Source organism: Somniosus microcephalus, chromosome 2 (assembly GCF_052327205.1).
Source record: "Somniosus microcephalus isolate GS21.2 chromosome 2, FLI_Smic_1.0, whole genome shotgun sequence".
In the NCBI taxonomy this organism is placed as follows: Eukaryota; Metazoa; Chordata; class Chondrichthyes; order Squaliformes; family Somniosidae; genus Somniosus; species Somniosus microcephalus.
This window is the reverse complement of record NC_140988.1, coordinates 197,551,118-197,567,837: the sequence shown is the minus strand read 5'-3', so window position 1 is coordinate 197,567,837 and position 16,720 is coordinate 197,551,118. Positions and strand designations below refer to the sequence as shown.

General features: G+C 44.6%; 1 protein-coding gene across 5 annotated transcripts in view; it reads left to right on the top strand.

The window, feature by feature from the left end:
- The window catches only part of camsap2a (calmodulin regulated spectrin-associated protein family, member 2a), a 249,257-nt gene that overhangs the window by 174,040 nt on the left and 58,497 nt on the right, over nucleotides 1-16,720 (top strand). For all 5 annotated transcript variants that reach the window (XM_085968318.1, XM_085968308.1, XM_085968338.1 and 2 more), the window contains 2 exons: nucleotides 4,597-4,738; nucleotides 6,129-6,268. In XM_085968318.1, coding sequence (XP_085824444.1) covers nucleotides 4,597-4,738; nucleotides 6,129-6,268 — 282 coding nt within the window. The remainder of the gene's footprint in view (nucleotides 1-4,596; nucleotides 4,739-6,128; nucleotides 6,269-16,720) is intronic.

Sequence of the window (16,720 nt, the reverse complement as noted above, 5' to 3'; positions counted from 1 at the left end):
CCCTCTCTGGGAATTGGGGCATTTTAGGTCAGTTGTAGAACCCTAGCTGACTCGGACAACCTGAAACAGAGACAGAGGTGTAACAGCTGGGATTTTTTGCTTCTGCGCTTGCCAGCCTGCTATTTTCTGCTCATTCACTTTAATGGGCAGAAAATTGTGGGTTGGTGAATGCAGAAGCAAAAAATTCCAGGCTTCTTGTCTGCATAAGTTACTTTTGCATCACGTGTTTTACATTTATCAATTCAGCTATTGAAGGGCTCATTTAAAAAAGAGTTTAATCAACTTAATTCAACAGTAAATAATCCACTATGGGAACGACGCTTTCAGAATTAAGTCAATAGAGAATTAAATATGACAAGTTAGATACCTTCATATAAATTGCCACCCTATGGATCTTTTATTATATTATTCTGCGGCTTAAACCGCCTTAAACATTCACACCCTCCACCACCGGCGTACTGTGTCTGCAGTGTGTACCATCTACAAGATGCACTGCAGCAACTCGCCAAGGCTTCTTCGGCAGCACCTCCCAAACCCGCGACCTCTTCCACCAAGAAGGACAAGAGCAGTAGGCGCATGGGAACACCACCGCCTCCAAGTTCCCCTCCAAGTCACGCACCATCCTGACTTAGAAGTATATTGCCGATCCTTCATCATCGTTGGGTCAAAATCCTGGAACTCCCTCCCTAACAGCACTGCGGGTGTACATTCACCACACGAACTACAGCGGTTCAAGAACGCGGCTCACCACCACCTTCTCAAGGGCAATTAGGGATTGGCAATAAATGCTGGGCTTTCCAGCGATGCCCAGATCCCATAAACGAATTTTTAAAAATTAGCTTTTTTTTAAACCTCATAACTTCCCTTTATATTCCCAGTTTTCCATGATGTATTTTTCTTTCTTCCTTAGACATTAATGAGTGGGCTTGTTTCACTAATACTGTGACCAACTCTTTTGAGTATTTAGCAGTTGCAGCAATAATTTATACTAAATAATTTGTTACGGGAACTTTGTGAACAAAAGTGGTAAAAGGTACACTAGTGAGTACAGTAGCTTGCCAGCCAAGCACGTTTTGCTACCTTTGCTGGGAATTGAGACAGGCAAGGGTTCTCGCACAATATGTAGACTTCCATGAGGATTCTAAATCATCAGAGCCTGTTGAAGTATTGTTCTTGATACTGAACAATATTCACAATTAGCCTTAAAAAATAGCCATCTATCAATCAAATATCGGTCCTAGGACCCCAGCTGTTCACAATATATATTAATGATCTGGACGAGGGAATTGGATGTAATATCTCCAAATTTGCAGACGACACAAAGCTGGGGGGGAGGGTATGCTGTGAGGAGGATGTCGTGAAACTCTAGCACGATTTGGACAGGTTGGGTGATTGGGCAGAAACATGGCAAATGCACTATAATGTGGATAAATGTGAGGTTATCCACTTTGGTGGCAAAAACAGGAAGGCAGATTATTATTTGAATGGTAATAGATTGGGAGAAGGGGAAGTGCAAGGAAACCTGGGTGTTCTTGTACACCAGTCGCTGAAGGTAAGCATGCAGGTGCAGCAGGCGGTTAAGAAGGCAAATAGTATGTTGGCCTTCGTAGCAAGAGGGTTCGAGTACAAGAACAAGGATGTCTTGCTGCAGTTGTACAGGGCCTTGGTGAGACCACACCTTGAGTATTGTGTGCAGTTTTGGTCGCCTTACCTGAGGAAGGACGTTCTTGCCATGGAAGGAGTGCAGCGAAGATTCACCAGGCTGATACCTGGGATGGCAGGAATGACGTATGAGGAGAGATTGTGTCGATTGGGCTTCTACTCACTGGAGTTTAGAAGATTGAGAGGGGATCTCATCGAAACCTATAAAATTCTGTCAGGCCTGGACAGACTAGATGCAGGAAGGATGTTTCTGATGGCCGGGGAGTCCAGAACCAGGGGTCATAGTCTAAGGATAAGGGGTAAGCCATTTAGGACTGAAATGAGGAGGAATTTCTTCACCCAGAGAGTGGTGAACCTGTGGAATTCTCTGCCACAGAGGGCGGTGGAGGCCAGTTCATTGAGTATATTCAAGAAAGAGTTGGATATATTTCTTAAGGCTAAAGGGATCAAGGGATATGGGGAGAAGGCAGGGACAGGGTACTGAATTTGGATGATCAGCCATGATCTCATTGAATGGCGGAGCAGGCTCGAAGGGCCGAATGGCCTACTCCTGCTCCTATCTTCTATGTATCTATATGTATCTATATCTATTGATCTCAAAGTAATCACTATTTCTTAACACCGAGAGTTCAGTTAGTCACAGCCTATGATTGCTACCAGGGAGCTTTTTCCATCAAAGCTTTCTTGCTCAGCTTTTAGATATGGGACTCAGACAATGTCCCCACATAGGATTGGGCTTCTACATATAGTTTTCATCTCAAACTACTTCTACTGAAAACCCTGGAGGAGAGAGAGGTGACTCACCTCTTCGGTCTGCCTGAACCACAACACCACTTAAACGATTATAGATGTATTTACATATAGTGGGATACTTTGCTGGCCAACAATATTGTTGGGAGGACTTGTTTAGAAGTACAGGAAACTCTTTTTTATCCAGCACCGGCGTGGTGCCGGTTGATCAAAAAGTCCGGATTACAGAGAGGTATACTTACTAAGGTACGAGAGCCCCGTACACGGCCACAGATCCAGGCGTCCCTGTGGCAACAGGTGCAGGAACCCCGGTTACACGGCCACAGACCCAGGAACCCCGGTTACACGGCCACAGATCCAGGAACCCCGGTTATACGGCCACAGACCCAGGAACCCTGGTTACACGGCCACAGATCCAGGAACCCCGGTTATACGGCCACAGACCCAGGAACCCCGGTTACACGGCCACAGACCCAGGAACCCTGGTTACACGGCCACAGACCCAGGAACCCTGGTTACACGGCCACAGATCCAGGAACCCCGGTTACACGGCCACAGATCCAGGAACCCCGGTTATACGGCCACAGACCCAGGAACCCCGGTTACACGGCCACAGACCCAGGAACCGCGGTTACACGGCCACAGACCCAGGAACCCCGGTTATACGGCCACAGACCCAGGAACCCCGGTTACACGGCCACAGACCCAGGAACCCCGGTTACACGGCCACAGACCCAGGAACCCCGGTTACACGGCCACAGACCCAGGAACCCCGGTTACACGGCCACAGACCCAGGAACCCCGGTTACACGGCCACAGACCCAGGAACCCCGGTTACACGGCCACAGACCCAGGAACCCTGGTTACACGGCCACAGACCCAGGAACCCCGGTTACACGTCCACTAATATGAAGTAAAACTGACCTGAACCTACTCCTGAATTTTGCCGGTTAAGAGAGATTTCCGGTTATTTAGGTGCCGGTAAAAAGAGAGTTTCCTGTACTGTAAATCATTCCAACATTCAACCTGCATCGTGAAAAATCATGAGTTTACAGCCCAGTACCACTTTTAACCCTCCGACCCATTGGTACCCAGTCTTGGGGAAAGCAGCATTATAATGACCTCCATGAACCATTTGTCCCAGTTTATGTTTTTTTTGCCTGGAGCTGCCCTCCAATTGGAGGCCAATGTAGGAAATTGCACTCGTCTTTTCAGAGCATCCAGATGCACAGAGCTGGCTCCTTGCATGAAGCGATGCAGTCCAGGGAGAAGCAATCAGATGGCAGCTCTCCAGAGTCACACAAAAATGAGTCATTGACACCATCCGAGTTGTGGAGGTGGCACCGTCTCTATTTCAGAATGCACTTGTGTCACTCCCGTAAGGCAAAACAGCCACATGACCCCACTGTCCTCAATTGATTGTGCTTCGAAATTACTGACTGGCTGGGATGTTGCGAGGTTAACGAGTACGATCCATTGATAAGTTAGCAGTGAAAAGTGGCATTTTTAACTTCTAGAAATAGTTGTTTGTTACAGGCTTGCAAGTTGCATATTGGTGGCTAAATTCTATTTAGCATTTTGGTTAAAAAAAAAAAATTAAGTTTGATGCATAGTTTGTCAGGCTGATATCCATTAGGTCCTGCTTCCTCCACACACGTTTTTAGTGTTTATTATTTAATCTGCAGCGCACCACAGTGAAGAGATAGACAAGTATTCATGTGGTGCCCGAGGTGCTGATATGGGTATTTTAATGAAGCTTATGTTCTGGCTGCTATAACCAGTAGATAGAACACTGGAATGTATAATGGGACATTTTTGTTTTTTAAGTACAAAACCAACACTTCCTAATGCCTGCCACTCAATGTCCATAAACGGCCTTGGTGCCTTTTTAAAAAAAAGTGTAAAAAGGGTTTAAACTTTGCTGCAGCGCTGCAGAATGGAAACATTCTCTGTGCTTTGCTAGTGCCATGTGTGTTTCCATCATCAAAATTAAATGCCAGAGAAACTTGGTCTAATCCCAGATCACAGAAAAACAGTGAGTTGTGTGAGCACGGTTTTTAATAAATCTTGTTATTTTAGGGAAAAGAGAATTTTTTTTTTTTTTTTTTTTTTTTTTATAAAAGGTCTGCTGTTCCTTTTACAAATACATTTATTTGTCTAACTGCCTCTGTTATTTGGTGATAGGCCCGCTACAGGAAAGATCAAACGCTACCCAAACAGCTGCCCTGCATCCCACCAGTAGAAAATCTGTTGAAGGACACCACAGATGGTTGCACATTAGCTGCATTGATCCATTTTTACTGTCCCGATATTATCCGAATGGAAGGTGAGGCTCTGTTTTTCAGAAGGGATCCAGTGTCAAAGAATGTATCCTCCTTTCCTGTAATGCAGTAACTTAGGATCCAACCTGGAGGAAGCTGACTTCTATTTCACATATTGCAACTGGCTTATTTCAGTTGGGATGCTTGACATTAAGTATCATCGAGAAAAGCAATTGTGGCCACAAGACTCCCGAACTAGCAAAAGCTGCTGATTTGTCAGTTACACGGAGAGCTAAGCTCCCACTCCGAGTGCCAACCTGAATTCCACTCTTTAAACACGATGCAGATTGAGAGCTTTGTTTTATACTGTAAGCAGAACCACCTCTGTGCTTGAGGCATTGTAATAACATTTAAGACACTGCATTCTGTGTCTATAGTAAATGACTGCAAAGGGTCTGTGTAACCATGGATAACTGATTAAAGCCCGTGGCGACAGTTAATTGTTTTGGTTCCTTTGCGTTTTCCTCATGCATAACAAAGCTTGCGCCGCTGAGATTTCTTGGGAGTTCTGCTGGTCTTCTGCTGTAACTGCCAGAATCACAACCCGAAGAATTTCAGGACCTGTCTGTTTGAGAACTTCTAAGCTACCAGCTTCATCATTCAAAATTTCTTAGAATGTGGCCTCCTGTTTTTTTTCTAAAAAAGGTTTATAATTTCCCTCCCTTTCCCTTGTACACCTGAAATGGTGCAGAGTGTTTTATTCTCCATCATGAACATCCCTCACATTGATGAACACAACGAAGGGAGATTTCCTCATTATAAAAATAGTTTTAAAATGTTGTTGCACAAAGAGTATACCTCTTATTCTGCTACACGTAACACACACAGGAACTCTTCCCCATTAATTCATTATATTAAGAAGCTACAATTAGCCCAAAATGATGCAGCCATTGCCTCGCTAAATGGTGCCCTTGGATGAAGCATTAGGACACTGACTGCACAGCAATATCCGTACCCACACTCTGTGCTGGAATTCCACCCATACATTTCGCTGGTGCTAATGGTCAACATGCAGCCAGATTTAATGTCAGCAGTATTGTCATCCCGCTTCTGTATTCAGACGGGCATAAAAGTGACGAGCTTTTGCTGGCTCATCCATCTATTTGTGAACACAATAAAAAATGCCTTTGTAGGTCTTCAGATTTCACCTCAAAGCTCTTCTTTTTGAAGCGGAGTACAGTCTGGCAACACCAAATATAACTTGAGCAAAATAAGTCTGGACATTGAATTGAGAGGTGTTGCAGCTACTTTAATTCAGACTGACAGTTGCAAAACATCGTAGCCGGACTATTCAGGATCATTCTTCATTAGTTTGTCCTTGGAGGCATTATTGCCAAGGGAGGCTGGAGGAAAGTCTCACTGACTCTTAATCATTGTAAATGTTTGTTTCCTCAGATATATGCTTGAAGGAGACCATGTCATTGGCTGATGGCCTATATAATCTGCAGCTGATTCAGGACTTTTGTGAAGGATATCTGAACCAGTGCTGCCATTTTCTACTCGAAGATATGCTCTATGCTTCTTCATCAATCAAGGTAAAAATGACATGAACTTGGTGCATTTAATTTTTCCATTGCTCTAACAATTAAATAGTTTGCTGTAGTACAGTAATGTAAAAGTCTAGTTTAGATCAAGAAAAATTAATTACATACGGTGCTGATAACCACTTTGTTTACGTAGCGCTGCCAAATACATGAGTAAACTTAATTTAGGGCAACAGTTCCCATGTAACCCAGCTGACATTGTCAAGTCGGTAGGTGAGAAGGATTCAGATTTGCCACTTGATGTGCGCCTTTCTCGACACTAGTATAGCACTCGTGTGTTACATTACAAATATGCCATTTTGTATGTACTTCCTTACTGGCTGCTTCACTGCATTGTAATGTCAGCAGCATTACTGACTGTGTGGCATTGTGTATCAGGGGAGAGCTCCAAATTCATCTGAATTGGCCCAGTTTAGATCTACTGAGACCTGCCCAACTATGTAAGTTTGGATTCATTTGGACCTCATGATGCCCTTAATGTGCCATTTCCAGGCTTTAGATTGAGTCGCAGCCTGAGAACGTGATTCAGTGCTGTGAAACAAAGAAGGAATGTGCATCTAATGTCTGGATTTAGAGCTCTCTGAAATCCTGTTCCAAATTGGGATTCACCTGCTCATCTCCTGTGGGAGCAAACATTTTTGTTACCAAATTTCCAGCAATTTCCAATTCTTGCACTACGTTCAGTATATGTTCATTTAGTTCAAAGGATGGAGTTTCTTGAAAATGGCTAAAGACCCTTTTGGTCTCTAAAGCATAGATGAGTTGGTAATTTAGAAGCCTGTAAGGGACCTATAGGGACTTGGCATTATTTAGTTAATTTGTACAATGTAATGAAATACATACTGACTGATATCCTGTGGCATTGTACCCCAGGAGTCAAGACCAAGTCTAGTCTTCAAGTGGAGTGGGGTTAGGGGGTAGGGATAAACGGTCCAGGAAACAGACCTAATTCAGTTCCCATTTTAAAGTAATACATTCTGTCCTTATTTCTGTGGAACCATACCTCAGCGAGGTGTCAACTCCTTATGGGGATGTGGGAAGAAAATAAATACAAATATCATTTTAGAATAATTAATTTAGAAATTTTCATTAAAAAGTTACCACAAAATATAAAACACCAAAAATATTAGTTACCCTTTCTGAGCCTACCATTTTTCAACTAAGGATAGGTGGTTCAAACTGAATACCAAGATTTAGTTTTTATCATTTATAGTCCGTCTTTTATGTATTGCACAGATAAATGCAGATGTCCATCATTCCCCCAGTAGAAAGTGAGCTTGTTATGCGATGGACTATAAATCATTAAATGTGGTTTTTTTTTAAATGGTGCTTATTTTGATCATACTATCATGTCGGGTTGTATGGTCAAGGCTGTTGAGTGGAAGAAAGATCCAAGTGTAATAGTGCATGAATCTCTGAAGGTGTCACAAGGCTATTGCAAAAGCAAATAGTGTGTTTGGATGTATTGCCAGGTTGATTAAATGCAAAACAAAAAAATAATATACGGTCTTAGTACAAGGCTCTGGTTAGGTTTCATTTTAGAATACTATGTCCCGTTTTGGTTCCCTCACATGGTAGATGATAGAGGCCATGGAAAAGATTCAGGGCTGGGTCACTAGATAGATATTTAGAGTCAAGATGGCGACCGAGATGGTCCGGTGCTAACGCGCACTCCCTGCTTCGGGCGGCCCGCTCTCGCCGCTCGCTCCCGCAACCGGAGCGAGGTGTTCGGCGAGTCGGGCGGAGGCAGCGCAGCGCATCGAGCAGCAGCAGCAGCCACGACGACTCCCAGTCAGACTGGGAGGAGGGGAGCCGGGAATGGTGGCCAGAGGGTGAGCGGGAGAAGCAGGCCACCACACGTGGAGCCGAGCCGGCAACAGTGAGGAGGAGGCCGCGGTGACGAGGAGGACGGAGCGGCTGAGGGACATCGTGCTCCCACTGCCACTGGATGCCAAAGAATTGACTTTCTGAACACAGCGCTGTAAAAATAGCTGACATGTCCCTACAGGGAGTAAGCATTCCATTGTACTAGTACATATGGCAAATAAAAATTGAACTGAATTGAATTGATACCTACTTTAAAAGGCTTTTAGTTACCATGGCAGGCTTAGAGACCTGGGGCTATTTACTCTAGAAAATCGTCGACCAAGGAGGTTTGAAGGAGGACCTTCAAATAACGAAAGGATTAGATTTGATCATGTGGATAGGTTTTTTGAGTTCTGGGCACCACACTTCAGGAAAGATATAAAGGCCTTAGAAAGGGTACAGAGAAGTTTACCAGGATGTTACCAGGGATGAGGGACTTCAGTTATGAGGAGAGTTTGGAAACATTAGAACTGTTGGAACAGAGAAGGTTAAGGGGTGACCTAATCGAGGTTTTCAAAAGGATGAGAGGTTTTGATAGAGTAGAGAGAGAAAACCTGTTCTCTCTGGCGAGTGGGTCAATAACCAGAGGTCATAGATTTAAAATCATTGGCAAGAGATCTAGAGAGGCGATGAGGAGAAATGTTTTCACTGAGAGTTGTTGGAATCTGGAACAATATTCCCTATAAGCCGCGCAGCGCTCTGCAGCTTGCGCGCAACCGGCTCACCGGCTTTTAAATAGGAAAAACCGCGGATGTGATGTGTGGTATTTTGAATGGGCTGGGGGGGAAAAAAAATGAAAGAGAACATTGATCTGGAACACTCTACCTGAAAAGATGATGGAAGCTGATTCCATAAATAATTTTAAAAGGGAGTTGAACAGGTACTTGAGGATGAGGAACTTACAGGGTTACGGACAAAAAGCGGGGGTGTGGGACTAAACACGACTGCTCTTTCAAAGAGCCAGCACAAGCACAACGGGCCGAATGGCGGCCTCCTGTGCTGTAAGCTTCTATGATTCAATACCTCCTAACCAATTCCCTATCCAAGCTCACAGGTTGCCTCCAAATCCAGGCGCTCTCATTTTTGTTAACAATCTCTTATATGGAACCTTGTTAAATGCCTTCTGGAAGTCCATACAAATAACATCCATAGATGCTCCCTTATCTACCACGTTCGTTACCTCCTTAAAAAATTCAACTGGGTTCGTTAGACATGACTTACCCTTTACTGACTCACTGGACCAGTTGGTCTTTTCCTGTCCTCCTTCATTATTGTGTGTTCGTATCTCCATGAAGAGTGGAACCTATAACTGTGCATAGGATTATTGGAACATTTTACGAACCAATAACTTTCACCAAATGTACTGCAGCAACAAAATGAGCTTTTTTTAAAAAAAAAACCTGTGCAGCAGTATTGTGGTCTGTTGTTGTAGTGCTTGGATTTACCACTGGGTGGTGCTACATAACAATTAACTTCTACAACCTGCTCCTGAGAATTGTCTGCAATTTAACAAATTAAAATTTGAAAAGTAGTTGGGAGGAGAGCAGACGAACTTAAAAATATACATTGTGGTAAAGGAAAGAAATAAGCAAACATTTAAAATGTTAGTGATTCAGATAGGCAGAAGAAAATGGATGCTGGCATTATGTGAGAAGCAAAAATCATTAACCTTGAACTGCCTTCTCCAAATTGAGATTGAAATTATAGTTCAACAAACTTGTTATACAACAGCTAGAATAGTTTAATGGCTTGTGAAGAAAGCCCATGAGCTTGTCATTTTAATGTGTGAGAGGCTATTATAACAGGCCCGACATCCTTCAAAGCAAAATACTGCGGATGCTGGAAATCTGAAATAACAACAGAAAATGCTGGAAACACTCAGCAGGCCAGGCAGCATCCGTGGAGAGAGAAAGAGAGTCAATGTTTCAGGTCTGTGATCTGACGAAGGGTCACAGACCTGAAACGTTAGCTCTGTTTCTCTCTCCACGGATGCTGCCTGGCCTGCTGAGTGTTTCCAGCATTTTCTGTTGTTATTTCATCCTTCTTTCCATATTCGGGCGATAGAAGCAAAATAATTCCAGTATGATCTCAGTAAGCCTCACCAGCTTCTTCGCTTTCAATGTTTGATTTGATCAGAAAGTTGAAGTGGCTTTTAAGTTATTGCACGCACCTGTGAATGTACAAAAGTTGACAGTGGAACTTGGCATTTGACTGCTAGCAAGCATTTGTTAACTATAAGATGTAATTGGAGATTTTTTTGAATGTCAGGTGCCTTGTTTTGATGGAGAAATTTACATCTTTGGCCCTTATTCACTGAAACAAACTAATGAAAATGTTACTTTGCATTTATAACTTTCTATTCTTGGAGATCATAAAACTACCACAGCTGCCTCTTTAAGGTGATAGGCAAATTAAAATCAGGAGTGGTTTTGCGAGGGAATGACTATTTCCTCTGGCTCGGGAGATAGCAACAAGGGGGCCATCAATTTTAAAATGGTCACCAAGAGTGAGGAGAGAGGCGAGGAGAATTTTTTTTTATGCAGTGTCTTTAGAGTTTTGCTAGAGTTGGTGCCAGGGATCATTGCATCTTAGAAAGGGAAGAGTAGATAAATATTTGGAGCAGTGGCCATTACAAGGCTATGGAAGGAGTGGGGCAGTGGAATGAGATTTGGATTACTAGAGCAAAGAATCGCTACAGACAAGGGCCAAAATGGCCAACGACGGTTTTACGGAAGGGCTAATGGTATTTCATTTCTATGACAACTGTAGAAATGTACTTGTAAATGATTAGAATGCACAAAGGAACTTTCCTGTTTTTGTATAAAAGGATAATTTCGTAATACTGATCTTTTCAAAAATTGCAAGGTGGAATTTCTTTGATAATATCTGTAATTTTACTACTGAAAAATGAAGATAATCAAAAATTAAAGATAATCACTGTCTTCGTGGTAATATGAGTCATAAGACAGGTATGGAAGAGGAAGGCTTTTGACCCATTTCAGCTCATCTTTCAGAATTTAAAATATGCCCACCCCCCCACCCCCTTCCCCTGCCATCATCCTGGATCATCCCATAGCGTCCCATTGATTGGCCTTCCACTACCCTACCCGGAAGTCCATTCCATGTGTTGATCATTTTTCCATGAAGATGAATTGCTGACACCAGTTCTAAATTTATTTTTTCCATTAGTTTGAAATCTTGCTCTACGGTCACGGTTTAGTTTAGTATTCTAGATTTACCTTTTGTAAACTGTTTATCTTGCATACCTTCTAATTTGAACAACCACAATGTTTTTGCTTCTTTCCTAGCTTGGTAATTAATTCCAAACATTTATTACAGAGTAAAGACGTTTTAAGCCATTATATTTAAACCAGTCCCCAGACGACAGGTTTAGCAGTAATTTGGGACTCTAGCAAGAGTCCTGTATCTCTCAAGCATACAGTTTAGTCCAGCACCACTTTCCTATCCATTTATGTTGGGGCTCCTCAGGTGCTGTCTTTTTTCAAACTAGGAGGGAAGGATTGCTCCATTCATAAATACCAACATCATAAACGCACTCATGAAGATTTCCTCAGGTCAGTAGTTTGCTACTTCTGAAATATCTATTTTAAGTGAATCCCCCCACCAAGTTTCAGTACTTCACTGCCCCTGTGCCATCCTGATTCCTTGCTCTAGGTCTATTTCTGTCTATCCTCTCCACTTCCTAGCTTGTGACTAAAGCTCCTTACTGTTCACAACTTCATCCTCCACCAGCCTACTGACACTGTGGACCTGATCAGAACTTGGGTCACTGACAGTGACCCCTTTCTCTCACTGAGGCTTCCCCACCTAGCTACATGTCCCACCACACAACCTGACCTAAACCATGGCAACTGTGTGGCTCTCCTGACTAGGTCCCATCTCAATCTGTTCCATTTCTTCTCTGGTACCTTCTCTGAGCACTTCACCTTTTCCCACTTCACCTTCCAAGTCCTTGTTGTTTGCCCTCCCAAGTGCTCAGACAACTCCCTCGTCAAAATCTGCTCCCTTACTCTCCATCCTTAGTCTCTCCACTGAGCAACTCTTCATCCTTGGTAATTTCAATATTCACCTAATTGCCCTAGCGCAATCTCCTCTGGAGTTTTAAGCACTCCTAGCCATATTCAACTTGACCCTGTGGATCAACCCCGCCCCCCCCCCCCCACCCCTACACAAAGCCTTGCCATCTGAGATTTCTTTCACTTAGTTATCTATGAAAATTTTTCTCAACATCTCTATCTCCTGCCTCCAACCCCTCTACTGTCATATATTACCCCTGGAAGAAACTACCCCAACTCCTTCTCGAACACCCTCTCAAACTCCTCCTTACCTGCCAGAAAGACATTGCTACTCAATAACTCCCTTTGACATCCTCATTCCGCCGCCACCCCCCCCCACGAAAGTCCTTCACATGCTCCTATCCTAACGGTTTTGCCTGACACAATTTCCACCCCCACACTCTTAGATCTTCAGGGTCACAGCTCGAATGTACCATTCCACAGGATCGCTGGATTCCCAAAGTGTAGGGGGCCATCGATGGAATCCACAACCCATTGAAGGCACCGACTGATACACCTGTCACATACATCAACTGGAAGGGGATACATTCATTAAGTGTGATGATCCTTGGCAATGCCCACTGCGGATCCTGAATGTCAATGCAGATCACCGGGGAAGTGCCCATGACTCCTTCGTCCTCCAGCACTCAACATGACGCCCTCAATGGAGCGCGTCAAGGATCTGGATGGATTTTTGGTGACATGGCCTACCCGGTAAAGCTGTGGCTATTGATGCCCGACTGCAAGACCAGTAGTGAAGGTACAACCGTGTACATGCCGAGTGGTGGAGAGGACAATCTGGGTACTAAAATCACACTTCTGGTGCCTGGGCAGGTCGGGGGCCTTTGCAGTACTCGCCTGTCAAAGTGGCGAGGATTGTGCTGGTCTGTCGTGCATTGCACAACTTTGCCCTGTGGGAAGGACTGACCCTTAACCTGGCAGATGAGATGCCGGTGGAAATGGACGACATGGAGGATTCCCACCCAATGTCGCTGGGGCCATGGTTCGTGGGCTGCCCGAGGAAGCCACGGCTGCAGTGGACAGGGTGGCTGGAGAGCAGCTGGTGACTCAGGCATTTGGACAGTGATGAGAGTGCCAACACACCGCCTCCCCTCCCCAGGAAAGCACACAAAAGAACAGGCAAGATTGAAAGTGAAACATGAACATTTACTGAAGCAGCAAATACTCAGTGCAAAGCTTTACATAAACATTGAGGTGCTTAGTGCAAGGCTGTAAATAGAAATTGAGATAACTAGCTATTTTCTACTTTGGAAACAGTTGTAACGTTCACATGGTGGTTGATAAAAATTTGAATGGTTACAAATATCTTCAAACTAAGACTAAGACAGATTAAGCACAGCAGCAACAAAAACAATTATAATACAAACAATCATAACAGAAAATAAATATCAATAACGCCAACAATTAAAGAGCAATGGCAAAAAAACAGACTTACCCCCTCACAGGCATGCTGAGGGTCACTGTGACGAGGTCTGAGCAAAAGGAGGTTGACTCGGCGAGAGGTGGCACCCTACTGCCTCCTGCGCCTTGCCCTTCTCCGTGACCTGACCTGACCCCTCTTGTGCCAAGGGCATGACCTCTGTATCTTGTCTGTTGACTGTCAGCAGGGAACTCGGAACTGGGGTGCTGCTACTTCAAGGCAACGTTGTGAGAAGTAGTGTCCGTTAGAGGCCTGCACTGTCTGCGGTGGGATCCGGCGTGGGGGGTTCAGTGGGCATCATGTGCATTACAGCCACACGTGACGTATGCACCTCAAGTACATGTAAATGTACCTGGCAAAGGTTGCTTACATTCTCCCCAATATGGGCCAGCTGATTACAAACGGTCTGGTTGTTATGGTGCACTGATGGCAAATATTCTTGCCAATGTCCTTGATCGCCTGCAAAGGTGCCTTTCATGCTCATTAACCATTGTTCGCCTCACTTCTCAACTAATTACGCCCTCTTCCAAATCGCTATCAGCATGGGGCTGATGTCTACCCTGTGGCTGATGTCTACCCTGTCTTACTGGGGCACATCTACCACAACTCTCGGATCCCTCAGCGCCTGACGGGTCGGATGCATGAATCCCCTTTCCTTACACTGGCCCCGCGGTAGCAGCTTGGCGGCAGATGGAGAGGCGGTGAGCTGAAGTTCGTCACGGTCAAGCGTCCCCCCCACATTCGCACCCTGCAGGTGCCACGTGGATACAGGAGTGACGACACCATGCCCGCCCTCCTACCATGGTGCACAATCTCCTCTTCCGCTGGATGACAACCACCGCCCCGCCACAGTACTGAAACGGCTCTCATCAAAGTCACAAATGACATCCTTTGTGACTGTGACAAAGGTAAACTATCCCTCCTCGTCCTTCTTGACTTGTCTGCAGCCTTTGACACGGTTGACCACTCCATCCTTCTCCAACGCCTCTCCACTGTCGTCCAGCTGGGTGGGACTGCACTTGCCTGGTTCCATTCTTATCTATCTAATCGTAGCCAGAGAATTACCTCTGGTGTCCCCCAAGGATCTATCCTTGGCCCCCTACTATTTCTCATCTACATGTTGCCCCTTGGCGACATCATCTGAAAACATAGTGTCAGTTCCACATGTACACTGACGACACCCAGCTCTGCCTCACTACTTCTTCTCTTGACCCCTCCACGGTCTCTAAATTGTCAGACTGCTTGTCCGACATCCAGTTCTGGATGAGCAGAAATTTTCTTCAATTAAATATTGGGAAAACCGAAGCCATTGTTTTCGGTCCCCGCCACAAACTCCGTTCCCCAGCCACTGACTCCATCCCTCTCCCTAACATCTGCCTGAGGCTGAACCACACTGTTTGCAACCTTGGTGTCATATTTGACCCTGAAATGAGCTTCCGACCACATATCTGCGGCATAGCTCAGACGGCCTATTTCCACCTCCGTAACATCGCCCGTCTCTGCCCCTGTCTCAGCTCATCCGCTGCTGAAACCCTCATTCATGCCTTTGTTACCTCTAGACTGGACTATTCCAATGCACTCCTGGCTGGCCTCCCACATTCTACCGCTGACTGACATTGGCTCCCGGTTAAGCAACGCCTCAATTTCAAAATTCTCATCCTTGTTTTCAAATCCCTCCATGGCCTCGCCCCTCCCTATCTCTGTAATCTCCTTTAGCCCCACAACCCGCCCCCCCCCGCCGAGATATCTGCGCTCCTCTAATTCTGCTCTCTTGAGGATCCCTGATTATAATCGCTCAACCATTGGTGGCCGTGCCTTCTGTTGCCTAGACCCTAATCTCTGGAATTCCCTGCCTAAACCCCTCTTTCCTCCTTAAAACATACCTCTTTGACCAAGCTTTTGGTCACCTGCCCTAATTTCTCCTTATATGGCTCGGTGTCATTTTTTTTCTTATAATACTCATGTGCAGCGCCGTGGGACATTTTACTACGTTAAAGGCACTATATAAATACAAGTTGTTGTTGTTGATCAGTGAGACACAAGAAATCTTAATTTTAAAATTTCTAATAATCTGTACAAACCCTAGAAGATAGTGTTAAATCATACAGTTTTTTGCGACATTGTTCAGCATTCCGTGGCACGGTGCAGTTAGCACTCAGAATCTGTGCCACCTCCTTCCACGCCAACATGCTGACTCTCCATGGCGCCCTACGCTTCTCGTTCCCCAGAAGCTGCTGATGCCTCGCCTCCACCTCATTGAGGAGTGTGCACAGGTCTTCAGCACCAAAACTGTGACACCTCTTCTCCATCTATCTCTGGCTCTGCCATCTTTTTTCTGAGTAAGTGCATAGCTTTTTAAAATCAGTTAATTACTATGCGTACCTTTTTTTTTAAAACTGTTAATTTTACTTTGCTGTGCTTTTTACAAACTGTCCATTTTACTTGGCCTTTTTATAAAAGGATTATCTGCAATTAAACTAACTTTAGGAGGTAATTTAAAGACGCTACTCACCTCTTTGACAGCCCTGGCTGAATTTGTGGATGTGTCTCGTCTTCACTTCCATGTGATCAGATCTTTTCATGCGTGGCTAGAAACACTGCTCGACTCAATGGGCGAGAACACTGCGCAGAAATGACTCCCCATTTCTCTGAAGTTTTCACTCAGAGGATCACCAAACATCTAAGGACAGCAGTCAGTGTGATGAATGGCAAGTGCCATTCATTTGCCGCTGACCGCAAAATCCGGGCCTCTGTGACAGTCCCAAACAGAACTCCTAATACTCTTCATGTATACATCTAAGATTATCGAATGAACTTCCCAGGAAGTGTTAAATTGAGCAGGGAAATACTACAGTCTGCATTTGCGCTCTCAATTCGGTACTTAGTTGATTTAAAACAAATTTGCAAGTACATAAAGTAAATACGTTTTGCTCAAATTCTGTGCAAGAATGCTTTGAAGGTGAGTGCGCACAGAAGTAGTTATGTTAAACTAAAGACAGCGTGCAGGAAACACAAGTAGGTTTGGAAGGTGCTGTTGAAGGAGCTTTGGCGAGTTGCAGC